We start from the raw sequence: 25,013 nt of genomic DNA on the forward strand, positions 1-25,013 counted from the left end.
CAGAACGTATACTCAAAACATGTTATGAGCACATTCAGATAATTTACATAATGCCTGACTGCAGCTTCTATATACTTTTCTTAAAACAGCTTTTTATTTATCTTATTTTAATTGGCTCGGTGTAACAGCACACACATGGCACCTACTTCTAAAGGTGAGAAAGGTAGAAAGTTCTCCTTCTACTTGATCCCCACTCCTCAGTCCCTCAGTGTCTCTCTCTGGAGTAGAGCATGCTACCAATTTGGGATATGTCTTTCAAGATATCCAATGCATCTATAAACATATGTGGACACATGTTCTCACTTTTCTACAAAACTAGTGACTATACAATGCACTGTATTCTGTCACCTACTTTTTTTTTTTTTTTTTTTTGGTACTGGGGATTGAACCCAGGGGCACTCTACCATTGAGCTACTTCTCTAGCCTGTTTTATTTTTTATTTTGAGATAGGGTCTCACTGAGTTGCCCAGGCTGACCTCAAACTTGTGATCCAACTGCCTCAGCTTCCCAAGTTGCTAGGATTACAGGCGTGTGCTACCATGCTCGGGTCTACTTCTCCATTTTTCTCTTAGCAATACATCTTGGCTTGTTTCAGGGATTCCATTCCATGTGGATGTACTCATTTCTTTCACTAACCCCTTATTGATGGATATTGATGTTCAAATCTTTACTGTTATTCACAGTGCCTCAGTGTCTGTCTTTATATACTTGGTACACATTGGAAAAAATATCTATAGCTGTGCTGTTCAAAATGGCAGTCACCAGTCACATGTCTATCTAAATTTAGTCAAGTTAGATAACACTGAAAATTCAGTTCCTTGGTCACACTAGCCACATTTGAAGCCATGTGGGGCTGGTAGCTTTCACACTGGCAGTACAGACAGGGAATGCTTCCATCTTGCAGAAAGTTCTTGATGAATAGTGCTCCTCTTGCTAGAGGATATGTTCTTAAAAAGGAATTAGGAAGCCAAAGGTCTGTGCATCTTATGTGTTGACAGATATGGCCAAACCTCTCCGCTGAAGAGGCTCTAGTTATACACATTCTACCCAATGACAGCTGAAGGAGAGGAGAGCTCTTTTGTTTGAGAACAATTGTATGAAATGTAGGAAAGTACAAGAAATGTTCCCTGTGTACTGATTCCAAGAACATTCTGTTTCTGTTGAGGTGTTCGTGTTGCTTATATCAGATGCTGCTGTTCCCAAATTAATGAAGGGCACACTTGTCCCTGGGGTCCCACCTGGTGTTGTCTCTTGAAGGCCTGGCCTCTTGCCACCTTGCCAAGATCTGCTTCTCCCCAGCTCTAAGCCTCTTCTCCCCTTTGCACACCCTGACATGTGGTCCACCATGTCACAAAGAGAAAGTGATGATTCCCTCATATACTCCATGTTGCCAGGATGCCCTTTCCTGGAGACTCCACTCTTGGCCCACATCACCATTTCCTCCCTTCCCACTGTCTCCCATGCTCTCATCCTTTGGTGAATCTTGCCATACACGTTGCCAAACTCCACGGGCACCTTCCAGGGCTCGTCCTAAGTGGGCCTAGCTGACCTCTGGGCAGCATTTGCCATCCACTCTCTTTCTTCCTGAAGTGCTGGTCCCTTTGGCTTCTGAGATGCTGCACCCTCCTCTCCATGACCACTCCACCCCACACCTTTGCCAGCTTTCCTCCTGGTGGCATTTACAGACGGGGCGTCTTTCACTTGTTCTTTACTTTTCCCTTGCCAGTTTCATCCCCACTGTGACTTTGATTAACATCTCTACATTGGGGGAACGATGGTAACACCTTTTAATTTCTGTTTCCTTGATGACTAGTTAGATTAAATGTCTTTTCATGGTGTGGAACCTTCTGTTTCTTCCTATATAGAAGCAGAGTTGACACTGGATGTTAGAAACAATTCCAATCCAGATCCTGGCTCTGGCAAGGCTCTGGCACTAGCCCCTCTGGCACTGCTTGACTCTTCTGGTTATATACCTGTCAGCATCTCCACCCAGTCTCTATGTGGGCACCCTGCTCCAGCTTACAGCCTGCCTTCTGAACTCTCACCCTCTCTCCCTTGCCTCCTTGGTCCTACCTCCATTCACCCTACTAAGAGAGCCTCTCATGGCCGTCATTTCCACAGGCTCCTTGCTCCTTCCTTTTGCTCACTTGACAGTGCCCACTTGCACATCCCCAGTGACCAGCGTGTTCCCCACTCCTCACCACCACCACCTGGACATTGTTCTGCCCCTCCATGCAGCATTCCTTTGCCTCTGAAGTTCCTATTGTCTTTTCCTTCTCTCTTCTTACACTCCTGTACTTCTTCCTAGACTCTGGGACACTCCACTTTGCTTAGGGACTTTGAATCTCATAGACCTTCTCTGTCCCTTGCCCTGGCATCAACTTTGGGGTTTCAGCATGATAACTTTCTTGGTCCACATCTTATAATACTTGACTTAAAACTATTTTATTTCAACTGAATTTTTGACACTCATGTACTTTATTTCATACTTTTACTCTGATTCTCAAGTTTCTAACCATATCCTTCTACACGCCTCCCTCTTTTTCATTGCATTCGTTGAACGTGTTATCCTCCATGTTGACTGGAAATTTTTTTTTTTTTTAATATTTATTTTTTTTTTAGTTTTCGGCGGACACAACATCTTTGTATGTGGTGCTGAAGATCGAACCCGGGCCGCACGCATGCCAGGCGAGCACGCTACCGCTTGAGCCACATCCCCAGCCCTTGACTGGAAATTTTGACCTCTATTCACTTCCCTATTTAGTCTAAACCTCATGACCCCTGTTATGCCAACTAAGCCATAACCAGTAACCTGATGACCTTCCACCCCCCCTACCTTGGGTTGTGTGTGCTACTTTGCCAATTTCTAATCCCAAGTCCTTGCATTGACCCATCTGTTTGCCTTGAATGTCATTTTCTCCTAAAGGTCTTCTCTTCTGTTCCCTTAAATGGAGATCACTTGCAGTCAAACTCTAACATTTATGCCTCTTTTAAGCTTTATGCTAATTCAGCTGCATCCCTGCCTGGTCTCCATAGACCGTGAACTCCAGCATGGTAGTGATACACAGTGCCCTCAGTTCCCAGACTCTGTTTGTGGCTAACCTCTGTTGGCTCAATTTGGCTGAAAGGACAGTTTTTGCTTTTGACAATGACCACTCCATCACTTTGAGCTGATAGTATCCAGATTTAACAAGCAACATGTCCTTCCAAAATGAAAAATAAAATAAAATGAATAATGGAGCCTGTGGGAAGATATATATACATTTTTAAAAAATGGGCACCTCAGAGCTAGGTTGCAGGGAGGTGATTTCTCCCTAAGTGCCAAGTGACATTCTGGTAGCAACCAGGGACTCTAGTATTAAACTGGCTTATTTTGGCAGTGATCATACATCTCAGTGTCAGGTAATGGCCTTGGCAAAAGGCTGAAAAAACACCCCATCTATGCTGAAAGAGATTGGATTCGTACTTCTGCTGTGTAGGACATATATCTCTGGTGTAGCCAGGCCTTGTGCCACCAGCTTTAGAAGCAAAACTGCAAATATACGCATAGAAATTATCCAGTGTCCTGCTGCCAGGAAACAAGGATGCGTGTCACACACGCTTATGCCAACACTCTGCTTGTGCAAACACTCAGGACCCAAATATGGGTCTTTGCCTGAGGGAAGCACCAGTACACATTCTACCGTTTTCTCAGGACATACCTACTGCTGAGAGCTGGTGGCAGCAGGGGAATGGCAGCCTTACTTTAGGTAAACAAACACTGCCTTGCTTGACCAGTCTTCAGGGGAGATGCCTTGGTTTCCCCAAGGGGCTGGGGACCAGACTTTGAGAAGCCAAGAAGAAATGGTTAACAGTTGAAGAGAGCACAGTTTTGTTGGCCACTCAAGAGTCCAGAAAAGGTGTGCACTGACAGATCACCACAGAAAGCAGTGGGTTTCCCTGTACTTTGGAAAGGAAGGTTCGTGCAGAATTGACTTCTGGGACTTGGGCCAGGGACTTATTTCTGGGTCCAAGACCATCGATTCCTTTGGGTCTTCTGTTTCTTGTCCACGCTTGCAGCCTCTTTTTTCAAAGCTTTCTTGTGAATAAAGTGACACTTTCTCAAACTAGTGTATGGAGGATTTCTTTCAGGAAGCACAGGAAGCCCCTATATTTGCTATTTGTATGGGGCCCTCTAGATTCATCCTATGGCTTGAGAGGCTGAGCCCCCAAAAACCATGCCACAGGGGAACCCCAACCAGAGACCAGCAGGCAGAAGCAGTTGAGGCACTTTTTCTTCTCTGCCAGGCCAAGCTTTGACATTCTTCTGTGACCACAGTTCTTGTCAGGTACCTGCCCCATTCTGGTGACTGTTCTTACCCTGCCCCTTAGGTCCAGGCTGGTGGCTAGGTTGGGCTCATATTAATCCTTTGTTCCTTTGTGCAAAAACAAAGGGAAAAACCTTTGCTTTTTCCCTCAATTCTGCCCAATCCTCTGCAAAGAGCCTCTATTAAGTTTTTATCCTCAACCTTTTCAACTGTGTCCTGCTTGGGGTCCTAACTTGGGGTCCAACTGCTCTAGGCCCTCTATCCACCTGAATAAAGGCCAAACCATATCAAATCACAGGGAACAAAACCCCCCCTTTTACCCATATTGTGTTTGAAATCTTTACTTTTACTTTCATAGATATAACTGCTACAGAAATTCTCACATCTTTTACTGTATAGCAGTTGTTTAAAATGTTTATATATATATTTATTTTGTCTTCAGTGCTGGGGATTGAATCCTATGCTTCATACACTCTAAACAAGTGCTCTACTATCTACACCCACATCCCCTGTATGTAGTTTTATGGTAAAAAGAATATAACTCCTTTTTGGTAGTGGCTTTAAAAGTAGAAACCTCCAGTCAGGTTTATTTAGTCATTAGTCTCGAGATAGTCTTGATAGATCCTACTGAGGAATAAGATAAGGTAGAAGGGAAACATTTTTCCTTCTAAGCTCAAATCTGGGTTCCTAGTCTTTCCCTTTCTCTACCTCTAACAGCTCTTCCTGCCAATGTGAAGGGGTATTTGTGGATTTCACTATGATGAATACAGGCAGATTCTGGGGGCTCAACTGGCAGGGCATGGAGGTACACTCCACAGTACCTTCCCCTCTGGGAAGCCATTTCAGGGAGCAGTGCTTAATGTACAGGACAGCCCATCCTGCCATCTTCCGTAGTTTCTAGAAAATTCTCTCATTTCTAAGCCCACCATTCTCCATTTTGATATACTCCCTCCTGGGTGCTGGGACTGTCAAAGTCTATGAAGAACTGTCACTTGAGGGTGGGGAATCTGTGTCTACTACCAGAATATCTGAACTGCAGACAACCATCCTGTACTGTTGGGGCTAACTTTAAGCATGTGCACTGACTGAAATCTTCTGTCAGAATCCAAGGATAGTAAAAATGCTTTCCATTTGGGGTCAAATTACAGGCCATTAGTATGAAAAGTTCGTAAGATGAGCTCTGGAAACCCTGGTTGAGGGGTTATAATAGAAATATGTGAAACCAAAGAAGGGGTGTGGTAAAGAGCAGCTCAAATTTACACTTTAACCCTTCCATTGAAGGTTTCGCTTCAGTTCACAGTCTTTTTAGGAGGAAGTGGGATTAGTTTGTTACTCCAAGAGTAAAAACTCACAATTGCTACAGATGGTACAGATGGTCTTTTATTTTCACAAAGCAGAGACTGGAGCCTGGGCCTCAGCTGCCCCTTCAGCTCTCCTGTGTACGAGAGAAGCATGTGACTTGTAATTTGGCTCCCGATGGAGAGCTTTTTGCTGTCCACCTCTGGATGGAAGAAGACTTCACAGCGGGCATGCTAAAGTTAGCCCTGACAATGCAGGAGAGGTCTGAACTTGCTTGTGGGGCACATTCCCCTCTGTCGGAGAAGCCGGCAAAGGCTGTGGTATGCGGAGGCAGAGCTCGTTGTGTGAGAGCCAGACGGGTCTCCAGCAGGCCTTCTTCTGGAGGCAGCTTGGCCAGGAGCTTCCTACAAGGTCCAGCTGAAGGTGAGACTTGAGGTCAGGCTCCAAGCAGGCTTTCTTCCCATTACAGCCTCCGAGCCTTCCTAGGGCGGCAACCGTTGTGTGGGATGGGGGTGTTGTCCGTGATTGAGATCACTTCTAGGCCCCCCATAGTCAGTCCTTTGATGGCAGACTGGAAGCAGAAAACAGGAGATTGGTGTGGTCGCAGAAGTGATGACCCAGGACCTCAGGCCTGGGTTGAGAGGGATGGGGTGCTGCAGGGAAGGGAGAACAGGGCTTGGGATACCTACTATCCTGATCTAATTCTACTCTCACAAAACTCTCTTGCCCAAATCCCTTAACCAATCTCTCAATACTGCCTGCTTCTCAAATCACACTGGCCACTTCCCATCTTATGCTTTATAAACTGAGGACAAAATCTTCTTGTAGAACATTGGCGCAACTTAAGGATCTTTTGTAGCTTCACCTGAGCAGTTTCCTCTCCCTGGAATATCCACACACACAGGCCTCTTCATTCTTGTAAAGTCAGAGAGATGTCCCTGCAGGGTGTGGGACCCCTCTACAGACTCCAGTGCCCTGGGCACATGCTTCACCACTGCACTCACTCACTTAGGGATCTGTTTGTGGTGGTCCCTGGGGAACCATTCCCAGGGTCCGGCACCCAGTAGTCACTCAAAAGGGTCTGATGAATTAAACTAAGTGATCTAAGTTTGTTTTGAGGGGCTCAGTAAATTATAGGAACAACAGAAAGAAACTTGAAGCCATGCCGTGGAATCCACTAATGGAGACTTTTACACTTTCTCTACACCTAGTTCTCAAGCCCCAATTTTTCTCACTAAAGCAAGCACAAGCACCATGGAGAACTGAGGTTACTTACCCAGCGCCCTGGCCCCAGGCCTTTCACCACCACTCGGATATGGGTCACACCCTTTCCTGTAGCTTTCTGGAAAGAAGCAGCAAGTGGTTAATGCCTGGGTTACTGCACCCCAATCTCTTGCTACTGCCATGGTGGGGCAAGAGGGAAATGGTACCTACAGAAGTAAGAAGTGGGGCAGAATCAGAGAAGGAAGCAAAGCAGAGATGGCTGCAGTGGAGAACAGAGTCAGCAGAGACCACAGAATGTCAAAAGTCAAAGAACTAAATTGACTGTGATCTTTTCACTCAGGATAGTATCGCCACCTAATGGATATTTTGAAATATCATTCAGATTCTTCTCAGGTTCACAAATGTAGAATTTCAGACCATGAGGTACCACCCTGAACTTCAAGACTGACTCTAAATACCCACTTAAAAAGTGTTATTTAGGGCTGGTGGGCGGGGGTGGGGGGGAGCTCAGTGATCTAGCACTTGTCCAGCATGTACAAAGGGCCGGCACCATGAAAAATAAAAGTGTTAATTAGTATTAATTAAATTTTGCTTTCTTGATTATAAAGGCAATTCTTTCTAGAAACTGAAAAACACACATAACTTACCATGCAGAAGCCACTGTTACTTGACCTTTATAGCATTTTGATTTTTGATGATCATTGTTATATAGCAATCAACATCTCTGGATATCGAGTTTTAGTTGAAGGTCAAGGTTTTCATTTGTAAGGCCTGTTATAGCAGAAACTATGCAGGTTTTGGTCATGGGCCAATCTAGATCCAAATCAGGGAACTGAACTGCAGCTTGGCTTTAAAGTCACACACATTCAGATTCTCAACTGGCTCTTGAAAAACTAGATAATACTAAAGGCTTTTTGAAGAATTATGGTAATAAATTAAAATTGCCTGGAACATAATAGTTGTTCAATAGCAGCACACTGACAACTTGCTTCTAGAAAAATCTACTACACTTCATGGTGGAACTGGTACGGTGTGAGTCCTCATTAAGCCACATGTTTCCCAGGTAGAGTACTATCATCCCTTCCTCACCCTTCTGGTCTTTAAATTGAAGGGTCTTTGGTTCTTTAGCCTTTAGCACCCTGACTCTTACTCCTAAAACAACCAAGTGTTTTACCTCTAATGAAGCTAAAAAAAAAAAAAAAGAGAGAGAACCCTGACACATAGACCTCTTCAAGCTACCTGCAGAGTCAGGGTATCTAACAGGGTTGCAAATTCCTCATTGCTTCTGAATGACCAAGGAGAATCCTCTGCACTGATCAGTCATGCAAAGAGTGGAACACACTGAGACAGAACCACAGAGCATGTGTACTTACTGCTGCTGCAGCTATGCCCGCTGTCTGTGCTGCGATGCCTGTGCCCTTCTTGGCATTCCGAAACCCCTCTGTGCCACAGGAAGCAAAGGCCAGGGGCTGGTGAGTGGCAGAGACCACCTGAATCTGTGTGCTGGGTAAAGAAGAAGAGACAAAATGGATGTAACTATTGTTCAGGGAAATAAAAGAGACCTAACTTATGCCCTTAGAAGCCCGAGTAAGAAAGAGAAATTCATTTGCTTTATCTTGAGTTTAATGCTTTTTAAATCCCTTTAAGAAGTATTATGAAGGGTCGAATCATCCCCTAAGCCTAATAGAAAATTGACAAGTCATGATCTGAAGAGAGCTCCACAATCTGAGGGTGGTTAAGCATCACCAGAGGAAGTCGCCTTCCCTGTAGCTGGCATTTAAATTAGGTGTGATGTCCTTGTCTTAGTTTTCCCCCCTCCTAAGAAATTAGATGTTTAATTACCAGGGAATTTTTAAAGTTTTCTCGTTGAAAGTTTCAAATATGCTTTCCCTACACAAGTGAAAAGAGTACATGAACCAGGGACTCATCACTCAGCTTCAATTACCAACTCATCTCCAATTTAGCTTCGCCTATAAACCTTGTTCCTAGTCCCGTCACCAATGGATTATTATGAAGCAAATCTCACACCTATCATTTCATCTGCAAATATTTCAGTTCATACATCTAAAACAGAAGGAATACTAAAACAAAACCCACAAAACGATTGTCATAATCAAATTGTCACACTGGATAATTCTTATGCTTATTATGACACTCTATTCCGTGATCAAAAGTAATTTTAAATAAGTGAAACATTTTCCCTAATTATCTCTAAAATGTTAAATTACAATTAAGAATCATTTTTAGAAATCCTAAGACATGCCTTCTGTTTCCCTTTCAGTAATCATCCCCCTATTTTCTGGTCTGGAGAGCTGCCTGGAAGCTCAGAGCAGAGGGGAGTAGAAGCTGTTGTATGGGCCTCCTCTGGGAGGCGGCCTTGGGCTTAGTTGCTTGTTGGCCTGGCTCAGCGCTGCCATTCCCCCTGCCAGGGCTTCTTGCATTTTCTATCTTGAACAGAAGGGTAAGATCATTGCTTGTTTCTGAGATGACCTCAACAGTGATGTGTAGAAAATGCCACTGAGACATCTAGGGGTGGGGGGAAGAGGAGGAGGAAGAGAAGGAGAAAGAGGAGAGACACTTACACAAAAGCATGAACCTAACCTGTGTCCCTAATAGTTTGAGACGGGGAGAGGGAAAAGGAAAAAAAATCCAGTTGTTCTCATTTCAAGTTTATCCAACAGATGGCTCCTACAGCATTTCCTCTGCCACACACTCTATCCCGTGACTACAGTCTCCTGTGCTGTTCTTTAAGCTGCCTGGTGGTCAGGCTGTGACCAAATACAGATTTCCAAGTGGGGGCCTGATCTGTGAGGTTGTCACTAACGCCAGCAATGTTTCTGTAGTCCACACATGACCAAACACCTTGGACATCTGTTTATATGCCACACAAGAACACCAGTCTTGTCACTCTGAATTTACTATTTGCAGGTAGCCCCTACAAGGCAAGGGTCAGTGCATAGTGGCCCAAACATTAAAGGGGGAGCATGTATTTGAAGTTTTATATAAGGGTTAGTTTATTAATAAGGTATTTATAAATCTCTCTTATTCATATTTCATCCACCCCATTCCCTAGTACTCAGCTTGACATCCTCATGCCTCAGCCTCTTGAATAGCTGGGATTACAGGTGTGCACCACCATATTAGTGGAACCATCGTCCCTAATATAGTCCCTCCAACAACCTTTAAGCAGGACCAGGAAATATTATTCCCAAGAAGGCAAAGAGATTGTGTATTTCATATTTTCATAAAACTTAAGGAAATTTTGTAAAGACAAAAGTTGTTTTCCCCAAACAAGAGGTATTTGCCTGGGGAACCCCAGCTCTAGCATCATCACACAGCACCCAGACCCGCACCCCGACAAGGGGTGGAACAGCTTCCCTTCCCACCTACTTGTTGTAGGATGCTTTAATGTGTGCGATTGGGATCTCCTCAAATTTCTTTCCTGCCCATCTCAGAGAGCTCTCCTGGCCTGGAACTGGAGGGTAAATGCTGCAAGTAGAAAAAACATTTTATTTAAAATTGCCCTGTTTTTTTTAAATCAAAGAAATACATCACATGGTTAAAGAAATTAGTAAATCAAATGGCACAGATGAACCCAGATGAAAGACAACAGCCCTGTCCTACTCTGAAGACAGCTGCCCCTACCATTCCTTTTCAATTCTTCCAATATTTGTGAACACAGTACTTCTTAGGTTTTTTTGCAGTGCTGGGGATCACCCAAGGTCTCACAAGTACTAGCTGAGCACTCTACCACCGAGTTTCATCCCCAGCCTGGGGCTATTTCTCAGCTTGTTGACCTCAGACATATGGAGTAACTTTCTACTATAAGAAAAGGAAATTTAATTGATACTCCTTACCTCCTCTTGTCTCTGGTAGCATAATTATATTATTGCTTTCAAGTCCTTTATGGACTACTTTTTCTGCAATTCAAAAATAGTCAAACTTCTGTTTCTTGTTTCATCAACTCAACAATATCTTATCTATACTTTATAAAAATGAGATAAAGTAATTTTAACATTCATCATTATTATTAAAAAAATCCACGGGCTAGGGTTGTGGCTCAGCAGTAAAATGCTCACCTAGCATGTGCGAGGCCCTGGGTTTGATCCTCAGCACCACATAAAAACAAATTAAAAAAAAAAAGGTATTGTGTCCAACTACAACCAAGTATCCCCTAGAATTATAGACATTAGCACATAAGAGACAGATAAAAATATTTTATGTTTGGCAGGCCAAGGGGGTTATTTATTTATTTATGGTACTGGGGATAAAACCTGGTGTCTTGCGCACCCTAGGCAAGTGTTCTACTACTGAGCTACATCCCCAGCCCTTTTAAAATTTTATTTTGGAATCGGGTGTGATGGCACATGCCTGTAATCCCAGCAACTCAGGAGGCTGAGTAGGAGGATTGCAAGTTTGAGACCAATAAGTCAGCAAGGCCCTGGGCAACTTAGTGAGAACTTGCTTCAAAATGAAAAATGAAAAAAAGGGATGGGGCTGTGACTCAGTGGTTAAGCCCCTGGGTTCAATCCCTGGTTCCAAGGGAAAAAAAAAAATTATTTTGAGATAGGCTCTTGCTAAGTTGTCCAGGTTGGCCTATAGCTTGAGATCCTCCTGCCTCAGCCTCTTTTTTTTTTTTAATGTTCAATATGATTTTATTTAAAAATTTGCAAAGCTGAAGGAGGATCTGATCTTTTGTTAGAAGAAGGCCTTTTTCACAGTATATATTTAGCCTTTTTTGTTTTGTATTGAGTAATAACAGAAAAAAAAAAAAGGAAGTTTCTGTTCAAGATCCTCACTCCAACCTGCCTCAGCCTCTTGAATAGTTGGGATTATAGGTGTGCATCACCATGCCTGGCTTCTGTCACAACTACTAAACTCTGTCATGCTATCACATAAGCAGCCATATACAACAGCAAATTAATAAGTATGGGTGTTCCAATAAAACTTCATTTACTGAAACAGACAACTGGCCATAATTTGCTAACCCCAACTCCAGACCAGCGGCTCTCAATGTGGACTAAATAGCAGAGTCCCCTGGGTGCATCCAAATGCTTAATGCCACCCAGACTTAAGGATGGGTGGGGCCTGGGAACCTATTTATACATACTCCAGGTGACTCAGATGTGCACTAAGGGTTGGGAGCACTGGCCTAGACATTGTGGTTGAGTTCAAGACCTTTTGGGTTTGCCTGATCTATTTTCTAGTTTTCTTTGGGTAAGTACTCTTTTATTTTCAGATGGAGAAGCTCAGATACAAATAGGAGCATAAAGTCGGCAAGAGAAGTCAGGTGGTGGACCTAGGAGATCTGCTTTAGTTGTGAGTTTTACTTACAAAGTTGTGCTTTTCACAATTTAAACACATATGGATGTCATTCAGTATTGCAGATGGGAGAAAACCCACTGTTCTACTCTGCCCGTACACTCACATCAGACTCATGTTTGTACTTCACACAGCCATGCTCGACTTTAACTACAATGAACTCTGCCACTCTCCCTCAGCCCTACTGGCTTTCCAAGAGAAACGTTCAAAAACAAAACAAAACAATAGCACATTAGTTACAAGTGTATTCTTTCCTGTGGATCTGATCTTAGAGATGATTTAGAACCTCCTCATGCTTTGGCTTATCAGTCTATATGCTGGGATGGAAATTGGGTGAATCTTGTAGATGACATTAACGTTTATAAGATAATCATTTCAGCTGGGTGTAGCGTGATGGTACCCACCTGTAATCCCACTGGCTTCAGGGAATTAGGCAGGACCACTGCAAGTTCAAGGCCAGCCTGGGCAACTTAGTGAGACTGTCTAAAACTAAAAAAGGGCTGGGGATGTGGTTCAGTGGTAAAATGACCCTGGGTTCAATCCCTGTAATATGGGTGGCGGGGGGAAGAAATGATAATCATTTCCCTACTGATAATTATCCCCTGTTGACTTGGGGGTCAACAAACACAAACCTACTAAGTCTGAGTGTAAGCAGTGTAATGCCTTTTGTAGATAGAATGGTTTTGGAACTAGGAAGGATTCAGATGTTGAGCCATTTAATTGAAAGCATAGGCAAGATCAGGCATTCAAACCTCCCAGGTTCAATGTGTAAATAAGTGGTTTATCTAAGGAAGTCCCTAAACATAAAAGACAAAGCTTTTTGGTACTGGTTGCTTACCTCTTTCTATTTACACTCACACCAAGAAAATGTAGAGAGGCAAACCATTTTGTAACTGCTGCCAGAGATAATTTTTTAAAAATGCAAACAAATGTAGAAAAAGGCAAAGACCACAGCTCCTGGCTTAGTGGTCCTTAACAAAACTCCTGTTGGCTTCTATTTCTAAACATTGTTTCCTTCAGTGATCACATGTCTTCTGTTCTACTTTGGCTTCTTACTGCCCTGGTCACACCTAACCTTTGTCATTACCAATACTTGTAACTCCATCATAACTTTGGTTTCAAATATCACACTCTCTGGCAACTACCTCCTGACACACCCACTCACTTCCCCTGCTGTCTTCACTCTGGGATCTTTCAATCTCACAAGGATTTACAATCCAATAACCCTACCAGCCTTCAATTGTCCCTCACACTCCTCATGTCCCCACTTCTCTCCTCACCTAGACTAAATCTTGTGGCCAATTTCTGACAATTACTCTCTTGCAGACACTCTTGATGATGTTTCCTCTTACTTCATTGTATTCTCCTAGCAAATCCTTAACTGTGGTCAAATCCACCTTGCCAGTCATTCTGAGCTGTGCAAATACATAGCAATGCTGACTTACCTCTCTACCAGGGCTTCTGAACCTCAGCACTATTGACAGTTGGGCAAGATAATTCTTTGTTTTAGGAGGCTGCCCTGTGAATTGTGGGGTATTTAGCAGCATCCCTGGCCTCTACCCACTAAATACTGTCCCCAAGTTTTGATAACCAAAGATGTTGTCAAACATTGCAAAAAAGTCCTCTGAGGGCAAAATCAATCCCCATTGAGAATCACTACCCTATTTGAATGACTTCTAGCATCAGGTGGGCACTCAGCACTGCCTGGCAATCATCCCTAGTCCAATTACCCTTCAATTTTTCTGGATGACTCTTTTATTCCTTCTTTTGTCTCCCTAAACCTCCAACTCCTTCCTGTTTCCTCAATGCCAGCTGATGACCTCTACAGAGAAAGAGCAGCAATCAGAATTTCTTCTGGCTCCCACTACCAAACACCTGTGCCCACAGCCTTTGCCGTCTATCCCCTCACCATGTTCCACTTGCCTATTAGTCCCTCAAGGACAGTGCTCCGGCAATGTTCCACTTCAGTATTCATTCTTTCCCTTCTCTATGCGTCATTCTAGCAGCAAAACATACTGTCATATCTAAAATCTAAGGAAAAACCCAAACCTCTTGAACCCAAAGATTCCTTGAGCTGCCCATTATTTTACTCCCTCTTACAGCAAAGCCTCCTTAAGGAATTAACTATATTCATGTTTTTTCCTGTCTTCTATTCTCCTTGCATCCACTCTAATCAGACAGTAGCCTCTACCACTCCACTAAACGTGCTCTTATCAAAGTTACCAGCCACCTCCACACTTGAATCCAATGTGCAATCCTGACATTTTCACCCACCTATCATATCAGTGTGTTTGACACACTGATTTCCCATTTGACTACACTAAAAACAAACAAACGAAAAACAACAACAACAAAAACTTTCTTGGTTTTCTTACTACCTCTCTGGAGGTTCCTTGTCTCTTGCTGGTTCTTTTACATCTCTCTAATCTCTAACAGACTTCATTATATCTCCATTTAGTGACTAGGCATCTCAAATTTAACCAGCCAAACCTAAACTCATGCAGTCCTCCCCATATTAATAAAATAAAAATTCCATCTTTCCAGTTGTTTAGGCCCCAAAATTTGGAGTATTTCTTCACTCTTCTTTTTCTTATACCTTATATTAACAAATCAGTCTATTTATGTTACTTCCATAGCCATCTCCGTGGTCCAAACCTCCATGGTTTCTTGCCTGATTTATTTTTATTTATTATTCTAACTCCTTGCTCCCTGTGATTTAATATCAACACAGAAAATAGACTCACTTTAAAAAGTAAGCAAGATCATGTCAACCATCTACTCAACTCCCCAGTAGCTTTCCATCTCAGTAAAAGCTAAAGTTCTAGAGATGGCCTGTGAGCCCTACAGAATGTTGTTTAACATGCCTGCTGGTATCCCTAACTCCCACTGTTATAACTCCCATATTTTACTTATTTTCTATTTACTGTATCCTGCCCACTAAAATTTAACTTGCATAGAAGCAGGGCTAAAAAAAAAAAAAAAGAAGCCCTGCTTGTTTGATCAGGGTTATAACCCCAACACTTTGAATAGTGCCTGGCATTGTTGAATGAATGGTTGCAACAGATTCTTGGTTTAAATCCTTTCAGCAGCTCCTTACTGTCTGCAGTGGAGAGTATGAAATCTCTAGGGTGACAGAAAATACCTTTACCATGACAGGCATGGTAGCACACAAGTGTAATGCCAGTTATTTGGAAGGATGAGGCATCCTTTTCACAGACTGTTATCTTTGCTTACAATGATCCCTTTTATCTTGTCCAGTTGAATTCCCATTCAATTCACTAAGCTTACTGTCTTACCATAATCTTGCATGATTTTTTTGGGAGTGGATACTTATTCTTTTATACTTCCAACCAGTTCTAACTCCATTATACTATTAATCAGATTATGGTGAAAACGTTTGCACATATGCCTTTCTTGGACGACCCTATGCTACTAAAGAGGGAAATGGTCTTTTATATATCCAGCAATTAGCATTGTATTGGATGTGAGGGTAAGTGGATATGTACACTCCGTGCACACAGAAGTAGTGGCACTGCTGGGAAGCAAGGTGCCAGTTTCTAGGGCTGAACACAAAACTCACCCTGGACCTTTAATCAACTCCAAGAAATGCAGGATAATCTGTTCCATGGTGTGTCACCCCACTCTTCCCATTTTGTGTTTGAGGAGGGAGGTTGTTAATTTGACATGAAATTCATTTCAAAAGGATTAAGAGAGCTCATATTTGTTATACACAGATTCTGACATTCAGTCATTCAACCAACTAATGTTCACTGTGAAGCTACTTTGTGCCAGAGCTCATCTCATTTATAATTTCCATAATCTTGAGTATTACCCCCCACTTTAGATAAGCCTCAGAGAGATCTGCACAAGGTCCCACAGATGTCAAATGACAAGAGTGGGAATTCATCGGTTTTCTGACTCTGCACGGGTGCGTATTTCCCAAGGGTTGGACCAGAAGTGGCCCTCACCTGAAGCTCTTCTGGCTCGGAGCTACCTCCTCAACTTCCGGCTTGGCCGCCGCATCTTGCAATAACTGGGCTCCGGTGTGGACAGTCCGGGATGGGCCTCGGACTACAACCCTGCGGAGAAAGAAAGCTCAAAAAAGCCCCGGCCTACCGGCCACCGGAGCCCAAGTAACACATAAGACACTGTCAGGAGAATAGTCCTGAAGACAGCCGTAGGCTCCAGAAGGCAATCGTTCTTACCCGATCGTCGAGGTCCGCGCCCATGACTGCAAGATCCTCGACCCCGCGTTTCTCACAACCTGCATGACTTGAATTGACCCCAGTCAGCTCCGGTCGGCCGCTTCCGGCGTAGCTGGAGTGACGCCAGCACCTTGAGCGCCTGTGGTGGAGAGTACAGAAAGGAAAGTCATCTGATTGCTCTCTAAAAGGCCCATTAAGTATTTTTATTCAAATTTAAGTGCTCTATGAAAACTATAGTTACATGTTCACCTGGGACTCGCTTCCCCTTTTAATGTTCTAATATGAGAATTTCACCTGCACCACCCGCCATATCGGAATGGTTTGTTCCAATAGTTCTTGGGATAGTACTCTTCCTGATCTTGCCATGCGCGTTGCCTTATGGGAATATGGGGTTGGTTGAGGACTCCGCTTGGAGCCGCGATGCATTGTGGGAAGGGAGAAAGATGGCGATGTCCGTTAGGCGGACTCTGTCAGGTGTGGCGAGGGGCCTGCGGAGGTTCGAAAGGGTATGGGCAAGTAGCCTGGGTTCTCGCAGCCTGGTCCTTGAGGCTGCACCCTCAAAAAGGGAATCCCCATGGCGTTTGTTGGGCGCGTTGTGTCTGCAGCGACCACCGCTCATTTCCAAGCCGCTGACCCCATTGCAGGAAGAGATGGCAGCTCTGCTACAGCAGGTAGGATTGAGACACAGGTGCAAGGGGAGGTAATAACGGCTCACGGGCCTTGGTTCCATTCTGACTCTGGCACCATTTAGTCTGTGTGATTTTGATCAAGACATTTCACTACCCTGAACTTCCGTACACTTGTCTGCAGGATGAAACAAATCTTATTAAGGTGGGTTGGTACGTAATGGGCGTTTAACAAATATTTTATTTTTGATGGCCTTATTATTGTCAGTTGGGGCAGTTTTTTGGAGATTCTTTTTTGTTCATTCAGAACAGTAGGGATCTGGTCGCGAACAAGAATCGATCCTTGTTAAAAGGAACTCATAGATTGGAGGGGATACAATCTTTGTGATGTGAAGAGTGTTTAGAATGAAGTATAGGAGACAGTGGGCACATCTGTGAGATGCATGCGATAGAGTCTGTTCTGTTTTACCTCACCGGGTTATTTCTGTGAAGGGCAAGGGAGGAAATACGGGTAAAAGCTGAGTGTAGTGGCTGTGAAGATGTTAAGTCTCCACATACAGTGATTAAAGGGTGTTAGGTTTCCCCAGAATCTGGGATGTTTTGTCTTAGGTTACTGATAGCTTTAAGCTTTTATTCTGTGTCTTTTGCTAAATTTATTAATTTTCTCACTTGGCATATTCATACCCTACAGATGTTCATAGCATATATCAGACATGTATTAAATGACAGATATGCAGTAGTAAGACAGGAGTAGTTCTGGTTATCAGAGACCTTGAGTTCAGTGGAGTAGGGGAGAGAAGTCAATAACCAAATAATCAAATGACTGTTTGCAGATTCTGATAAATATTTTAAAGGAAAACGGTTCTATGAAAGTGCTTCACAGGGACATCTAAATTTTTATTTTATGGGCAAGCTAAGGAATGTCTCTCTGAGAGAGTGAAATTTAAACTGAGATCATACAAATGAGTAGAAATTCTTCTAGGAGAAAAAAGCAAGGGAAAACACTCTAGGAAGAAAGGGCAACTTCTGTAAAGTCCTTGAGGCAGGAATGTCCTTGATGAATAAGGTGATGATCAAGGACTACCACTATGACTGGAGCATGGTAAGTAGGCAGGCAATGCCTGTCCCATTCCTTTGTTCTTTGCAGCAGTTTTGATCCCCAATCACATTCTGACATTTTGGCAAATGTAACTTATGCTTAAGTGCAGGTGACCTTTTTTCTTTGTCTCTGTTTTCTCTCTGTTCAGTGTTTTAATTGTATGTCTAGTAATATTAAGTGATAAACTTCTGAGTCTATCAAGGATGCTATAGCTTTGTTATATTCTCCTAGTTTTGTTTGTCTTTTTAATTTTCCTAGATAGAGATAGAAAACAGCCTATATTCAGACCATGAGCTTCGTGCTTTAGATGAAGCCCAGCGACTGGCAAAGAAGAAAGCTGATCTTTATGATGAAGAGCAAGATGAAAAGGATATATTGCTTGTGCAAGATTTGGAAGATATGTGGGAGCAGAAATTCCTACAGTTCAAACCTGGAGCTCGGATAACAGGTATGATCTTTTTAGTCTAAAAAAAGAAGTGAAAGGGGTATTCTGGTTCCCAAATATAGGACAATTACTTAGCCTCTGCTTTGTGTTTTAACTAACAATTTATTTTATTTTATTTTTTTGGTACCAGGGATTGAACTCAGGGCTCTTAATCACTGAGCCATATCCCCAGCCCTTTTTTGTAATTTATTTAGAGATTGGGTCTCACTGAGTTGCTTAGGGCCTCGCTGAGTTGCTGAAGCTGGCTTTGAACTCATGATCCTCCTACCTCAGCCTTCTGAGCTGCTAGGATTATAGGTGTGCACCGACCTAACAATTTTAAGTTACAAAACAACTTTGAGGAAAATAAATTATTTTCCCAATTCCTCACATCTACCCTAATATGGTTTTTAAAAGGCCCATGTTATTTTTGAGTGGGGGGTGGGTAAGAATGTTGGGGTAGCCTTTTCTCTTAGTTAAGCTTTATGAATGTTGTCTGAGTTTAACTCCCATTCTGGGACAGAGAGTGGTTTAAAGTAGGCCTTTTTCTTCTAGTTCTGTGTTTTATTGGAAATTGCTCTTTAATTTTTTTTTTTTTGTAGTTGTCAGCATGCCTTTATTTTATTTATTTATTTTTTTGTATGTGGTGCTAAGGATCAAACCCAGTGCCTCACACATGCTAGGCAAGCACTCTGCCACTGAGCCCCAGCCCCAGCCCTGGAAATCACCTTTATGGACGGGCGTTCTATTGTCCTTGTTTTACAGATGCAGGCTGAAGAACAGAGAAAGTGTGGGTTAGTTAGATCAGTAATAGTGTTAAGTTGAATTAAGCAGTTGTGTTTGAGTTATGGTTGTTGCTTCTTTTTTAAAGGCTCAGAGTATGTTTTACTTTGTAGATGAGTTCAACTCTTGGTTTCCTTTTTTTACTTTTCAGTTTCCTTAAGAGTATGAGACTATACCCTGAAAGAGGTCAGAATTAGAATTAAAGAGATGGGTCAGAGGGGAAATTTGGCTATAATTTCTTTGAGAGAAAGGATTATGACATTCCCTTAAAGAAAAACTTTAAAACTCAAAGCTCATTGGTCCCAGATGATCACAGCCTTCTTGCTTTTACTCACCCCCTTTTCTTCATAGAAGCTGATAAAAAAAATGACCGAACCTCATTGCACCGGAAGCTAGACAGGAACCTTATTCTGTTAGTCAGAGAGAAGCTTGGAGATGAGGATGTTTGGATGCTGCCCCAGACAGAATGGCAGCCTGGGGAGACCCTCCGAGGGACAGCTGAGCGAACCCTGTCTGCACTCTCAGGTGAGTTCCTCAGAAACCTACAAGATTCACTTCAGACTCAACCAGATGATTTATAGGCTGATTGTGATAAAGGGCTTAAGAGTAAGGAGTGGGAAGGTTAATGGATACTGATGTTTATAAAGGGTTATTCTGTAGGATGTTTAGCAGTATTTCTGGCCTCTGCCCACACAATTCAAAAGCACAACCTCGGACTGGGGCTGTGGCTCAGTGGCAGAGCGCTTGCCTCGCATGTGTGAGGCATTGGGTTTGATCCTCAGAACCACATAAAAATAAATAAACAAATAAAGTTTTTAAAAAAAAACAAAAACAAAAAAAAAACAAAAGCACAACCTCATTCCTATTCCCATCTACTACCAAAATTATATCTATACACTGTGAAATGTTACCTGGAGAGCAAAATTATAGTGGTTGGGAACCATTATACTAGATGGTTGAAGGGGATGCCAAAGAATTTACCCTTGCTTTTGTGTCATACCTTTCCATGCTGCTAGCATGAGCTTCCTGAAACACAAATCCCTTGTCATGCTTTGCAGAGAATTCTTTAAAGGTTGTTCATAGAAATTCAAATTTTTCAGCATAGCCTAAAAATCCTTTTTGCTGTGGTCCTGATCTCGATAGTCTTCTGTCTTGCTGAGTTCATTATATTCCAGGTTCTAACCTAGTAAAGCTTTTACATTCCTTGAATAAATAATGTAGTCTTTTGTACGTTTCTGCTTTAGGGCATGCTGGTCCCTGGACAGAATGGTTTTGTCCTCCATTGCCTGGCTGCTCAATTTGTAAGACTTAGCTCATATGCTGTATACCTTTTGTAGTGGAACCTTCCCTGAGCTTCTAGTTAGAGAGAGTGCCTCTTGCTCCTGGGTTCCCACAGTGCATGCCTGTGCACTTTATACAGAAGACCAGACATTTACTCTGTGCTTTCCATCATCTGGGTTCTTTCCATGTAATGGGGTCACAGTGATGAATTGGGCACTATCCCTGTTCTCTAGGACCTCATTTTCTAGTGGAGAATATACTCTCTCACATATGCCATTGCACTATAATTGTTTATTATGTACTATATTTCTTTCCCCAACCAGAATTTTGAATTTCTCGAAGTCTGGCCAGTATGTGTTCTTTTTTATGATTTCAGCTCCCAGTAAAGTAGGTGCTTGCTGAGTGTTTGTTGAGTAAATGGATTTTGTGGTGCACAACCACTTGACAGACCTGCTACCAGCATAAGACTCCTCGCAAAGCATTAGCAGTGTATGCCCCCTAACCCCTTCCCACCACGGTCCTCTTTGGCCTATAGGAGACAGCAAGGAACAATGGAACGTATGAAGCTTTGCTCCTCTCAGTCATGCAGCTGTCACATTGAAACTGATAGCTGGGTTTCTTGCCAGAACCCTTGTGCCCGATGTTTTGCATCAAGCCACTGTGACATATCTGGTCAATTCTGTCTTCTGTGTGTCACATGGAAGGGGTTCTTATTTGGTCCTACTCTTCCCTCTTTTTCATATTCCCATTGTAATAAATATATGTTAAGGGAAATATATAAATGATACTAAAAGATGTTTATATTATTAGCTGCATATAAAATATGTTGATTTATTGCAAATGTCTACACAAACTAAAGTAGCAAATAATAGAAAATAATTAAAAAGGCAAAGAAAAGCTCAAACAATATGTGAGAAAAGTGGAAATACATTCCCCGCTGACTCCATACTTCCAATATCTGCAAGATGGAATTTCTAGAGGTGGAATTCACGGGTGAAAGGTATGCATACTTAAGTTTTTGATAAGTACTGTTTACTTGTCTCCTAGTAAGTAGGTAAGTAATAGTTGACATTTTCAGTATATGGGAATGCCAGTTTGTCTAGACCTCAACAACACATGAAATAGTCCCTTTTTAGTTTTTGCCTCTCCAGTTAGTAAAAATCATCTCTGTTGGATTATTTTCAGTTTATTAGTGAGATTGACTATCTTTTCACATATTTATTGGCTATGTTTTTCTTTAACTGCCTATTCAGATCCTTTGCTTATATGTATAATGAGCTATTTTTATCTTTTTGATTTGCTTCTTTTCCAGATCATAGAAAGGCAACATGCATTATTGAATTAAGTTTGGAAAATTCTGAAAAGTGTAAATAAATAATCTAGTATGATTCTACCACAGATATCTGCTGCAAGATTTTGTATTGTATGTGAATTCATACCATATATAAATTCTTCATCTAATACTAGTAGTGCTTTTTAAAGAAAGAACATGAGAAAAGCAGTTCATGTGTATGATGAAAAAATTACCAAGCAGTATTTGGTAAATGTGGTATAAGAAGTAATTTCCCCTTTTCAGAGGCAGCCTTCAGTAACAGATTTTTTTATGTGTATTCTTTAAGAAATTTTCTATGCATATTTAAGCACCTAAGTATTTTATACTTCTGTTTTTCTACATAATGGAAGCATATACACACACTTCCTTTTTCCTTACATAGTTTTTTAACATTTTTCCAGATCAGTTTATGAAGACTAAGTTTAAGTGTTTTTAACACCTGCATACTGTTTCATAATACATTGATACTACCTTGTGTAAAAAGTTCGTTGCTTTTACAAGTGAAGCTGCAGTGAACATCCTTGGGTACTCATCTTTGCTCACATGGGCAAATAAGTTATGTTTGGGAAGATAAATTTCTAGCAATGGAGTGGTTTAAGTGTATGTATGTATGTATGGTTAAAATTGATACTTCTTGCCAAATAATGGCAGTTATATTCATTTATATCCCCATAATATATTGAAGGTACCAGTTTTCCCCAAGTAGAGTATAGATCAAACTTTTTAAAATTTATTATGGTAAGTTTCAGTTTATTTATATGGCTAATGGTATTTAATAAATATAGTATAAAAATTAATTTTACAATTGTTTTTTAGTATCTGTATGTGATTGATTCCTGACCCCACCTTGCCCCTAGATATGAGAATCTGCAAATGTGCCAAGTTCCTTCTACAAAATAGTGTAGTATTTGCAAGTAACCTGCGTATATCCTCTTGTGTGCTTCAAATCATCTCTAGATTACTCACAATACCTAATATGATGGAAATGTTATCTAAATAGTTGTTATACTATACTATTTAGGAACTAATGACAAGGAAAAAAAGTGTGTATGTATTCAGTACAGAGATAATTGTTTTTCCCCCAAATATTTTCAACCTATAGTTGGTTGAATCCATGGATTTAGGACCTGACTGTAATGATATGCTATTATTGTTTTAATTTGTACTTCTTTAATTATTAATGTTTATTTTCATGTGAAGTTCCTGTTCATATTCTTGGTTCATTTTTCTTTTGAATTTTTTTTTCCTCATTGATTTCTAAATTTTTTTTTTTTTTTGAGACAGGATCTTGCCCAGACTGGCCTTGAATTTATGATTCTCTTTCCCCACTCTCCTGAGTTGCTGCTCTCTTAAGTGTTTCTTCTATCTATCTATCTATCTATCTATCTATCTATCTATCTATCTATCTATCTATCTATCTTTCCCCTCCCAGTATTGGGGTTTGAACCCAGGGGTGCACTACCTTCAGACTCCCCTTTTTAAAAAGTTTTTTTTTTTCAGTTATCAGTGGACCTTTATTTATGTATACATGGTGCTGAAAATCGAACCCAGTGTCTCACATGTGCTAGGCAAGTGTTCTACCACTTAGCTACAACCATAGCCCTTGTCTTTGATTTTTATGTGCTTTGTTTTTTTTTTCTTAGAGAAAGATTTAGTTTTTATTTAGACAAATATAAGTTTTTATGTATTTGAATTTTTTTTTGTCTTGCTTATAAGGGGCTTCCTTTATCAATAATGATTCAGGAAGTATTCCACATTTTCTTCTAATGTGGTTAGGATTTTCTAAATGAAAAACTTAAGGATTCAGAAATAATTAATTGATCATGAAGCCATCATCTGGAATGTACAAATCTTTTACAGAAATTTGAAATTTCTGCCAAATCTTTAATTTACGGTATCAATTTTGATATGAGGACTGAGTTTGGGATCTAACTCTGTTTTTCCATTTAGCTAGCTAGTTAATCAGATGCTATGTAGTAATTAATCCATCATTTCTTCATCCCTTGAAAGCTTGGCTTAGGGTTATTAACTCTAGTTATAGACTGCAGAAACTGTCTACAAATCTGGGGATCTTTTTGTGCTTTGCACATGATATCCCTTTTAAATGTGGGCGAACTTTGCTTTTTAGATACCAAGTGTCCTGGTCCTTCACTGACAGGTGGTGAATGGACTGAATGTAGTGTCTGGCTGTTCTGATTCCCAGATAGTGCTACTTTAATTGCATTGCTGACTTACAGTCTAAAAGTGGTAGCTTGGCATCTGGGAGTGATCCAGAGGCTATCTACTTCAGGCCAGAAAGCATTTGGATTGAGAATGAGGAGGGTTTTTGCTGGAATGGCCCTTGTCTTCATTGTTAGGAATGGTTTTTACCTCAGGGGAAAAGTGACTTTCCTAGGGACATCCTGTAATTTGGGGATGAGTATAACCTTATCTTTCAATTCTGGTTTTTTTTTTTTTTTCTTTCTTCTCCCTTAGAAAACAACATGGAAGCCAAGTTCCTAGGAAATGCACCTTGTGGCCACTACAAGTTCAAGTTCCCCCAGGCAATGCGGACAGAGAGTAACCTTGGGGCAAAAGTATTCTTCTTCAAAGCACTACTACTAAGTGGAGACTTTACCCAGACTGGGAAGAAAGGCCGTCATGTTTGGGTCAGTAAGGAGGAGTTGAGTGACTATTTGAAACCACAATATTTGACCCAGGTTAGAAGATTTCTTTTGGACCTCTGATGGACTGAGCTGCCTGTGGATATTGCTCAGACAAATCAGGGGTTAGAGCTTTAAGGACATTTGTGTGGTGGCCCCATATTTGCAGGGAATATCAAGCAGGAAACTAAATTCTGAGAATTAAATGAGTCTGTTATTATGTTGTCTCAGCTGATTTGCTCTTTGAAGATGCCTGGTTCTTCCAGTGAAGAGGGGGCCATCTCTTAGGATGCCTTTCTATATTCCCCAAGCTGATAATTGAGTATTGTATTACTTTATAGTGAAGTAACTGGCCTACTGGGTTCAGGAAGAAAGAACAGAAGGATATGAATCAAGCTGAAGCCTTAAGTTCTGTGAAAACTTCTAGGCCCATGAGAAAAACCTGGGTTCATAGTCATTTTCCATTTT

The 25,013-nt window shown here is 41.5% G+C and overlaps 2 protein-coding genes across 2 annotated transcripts; one reads left to right on the plus strand and one right to left on the minus strand.

Annotated features, from left to right (window-relative positions):
- Positions 1-5,665: 5,665 nt before the first annotated feature.
- On the minus strand, positions 5,666-16,707 carry Mrps11 (mitochondrial ribosomal protein S11). The gene is made up of 7 exons (XM_027956215.2): positions 16,607-16,707; positions 16,358-16,496; positions 16,121-16,231; positions 10,221-10,319; positions 8,204-8,333; positions 6,883-6,948; positions 5,666-6,177 (listed from the first exon to the last, which is right to left on the minus strand). Exons 2-7 carry the CDS (start codon positions 16,420-16,422, stop codon positions 6,070-6,072), a joined length of 579 nt encoding a protein of 192 aa, XP_027812016.1. The 5' UTR covers positions 16,423-16,496; positions 16,607-16,707; the 3' UTR covers positions 5,666-6,069.
- Positions 16,708-16,756: 49 nt separating this feature from the next.
- Positions 16,757-24,765, plus strand: Mrpl46 (mitochondrial ribosomal protein L46). The gene is made up of 4 exons (XM_027956204.2): positions 16,757-17,028; positions 18,341-18,530; positions 19,641-19,814; positions 24,379-24,765. The coding sequence occupies exons 1-4, from the start codon at positions 16,801-16,803 to the stop codon at positions 24,627-24,629; spliced, it is 843 nt and encodes a 280-aa protein (XP_027812005.2). The 5' UTR covers positions 16,757-16,800; the 3' UTR covers positions 24,630-24,765.
- Positions 24,766-25,013: the final 248 nt, after the last annotated feature.

The sequence above is a fragment of the Marmota flaviventris genome, chromosome 2, assembly GCF_047511675.1.
Source record: "Marmota flaviventris isolate mMarFla1 chromosome 2, mMarFla1.hap1, whole genome shotgun sequence".
In the NCBI taxonomy this organism is placed as follows: domain Eukaryota; kingdom Metazoa; phylum Chordata; class Mammalia; order Rodentia; family Sciuridae; genus Marmota; species Marmota flaviventris.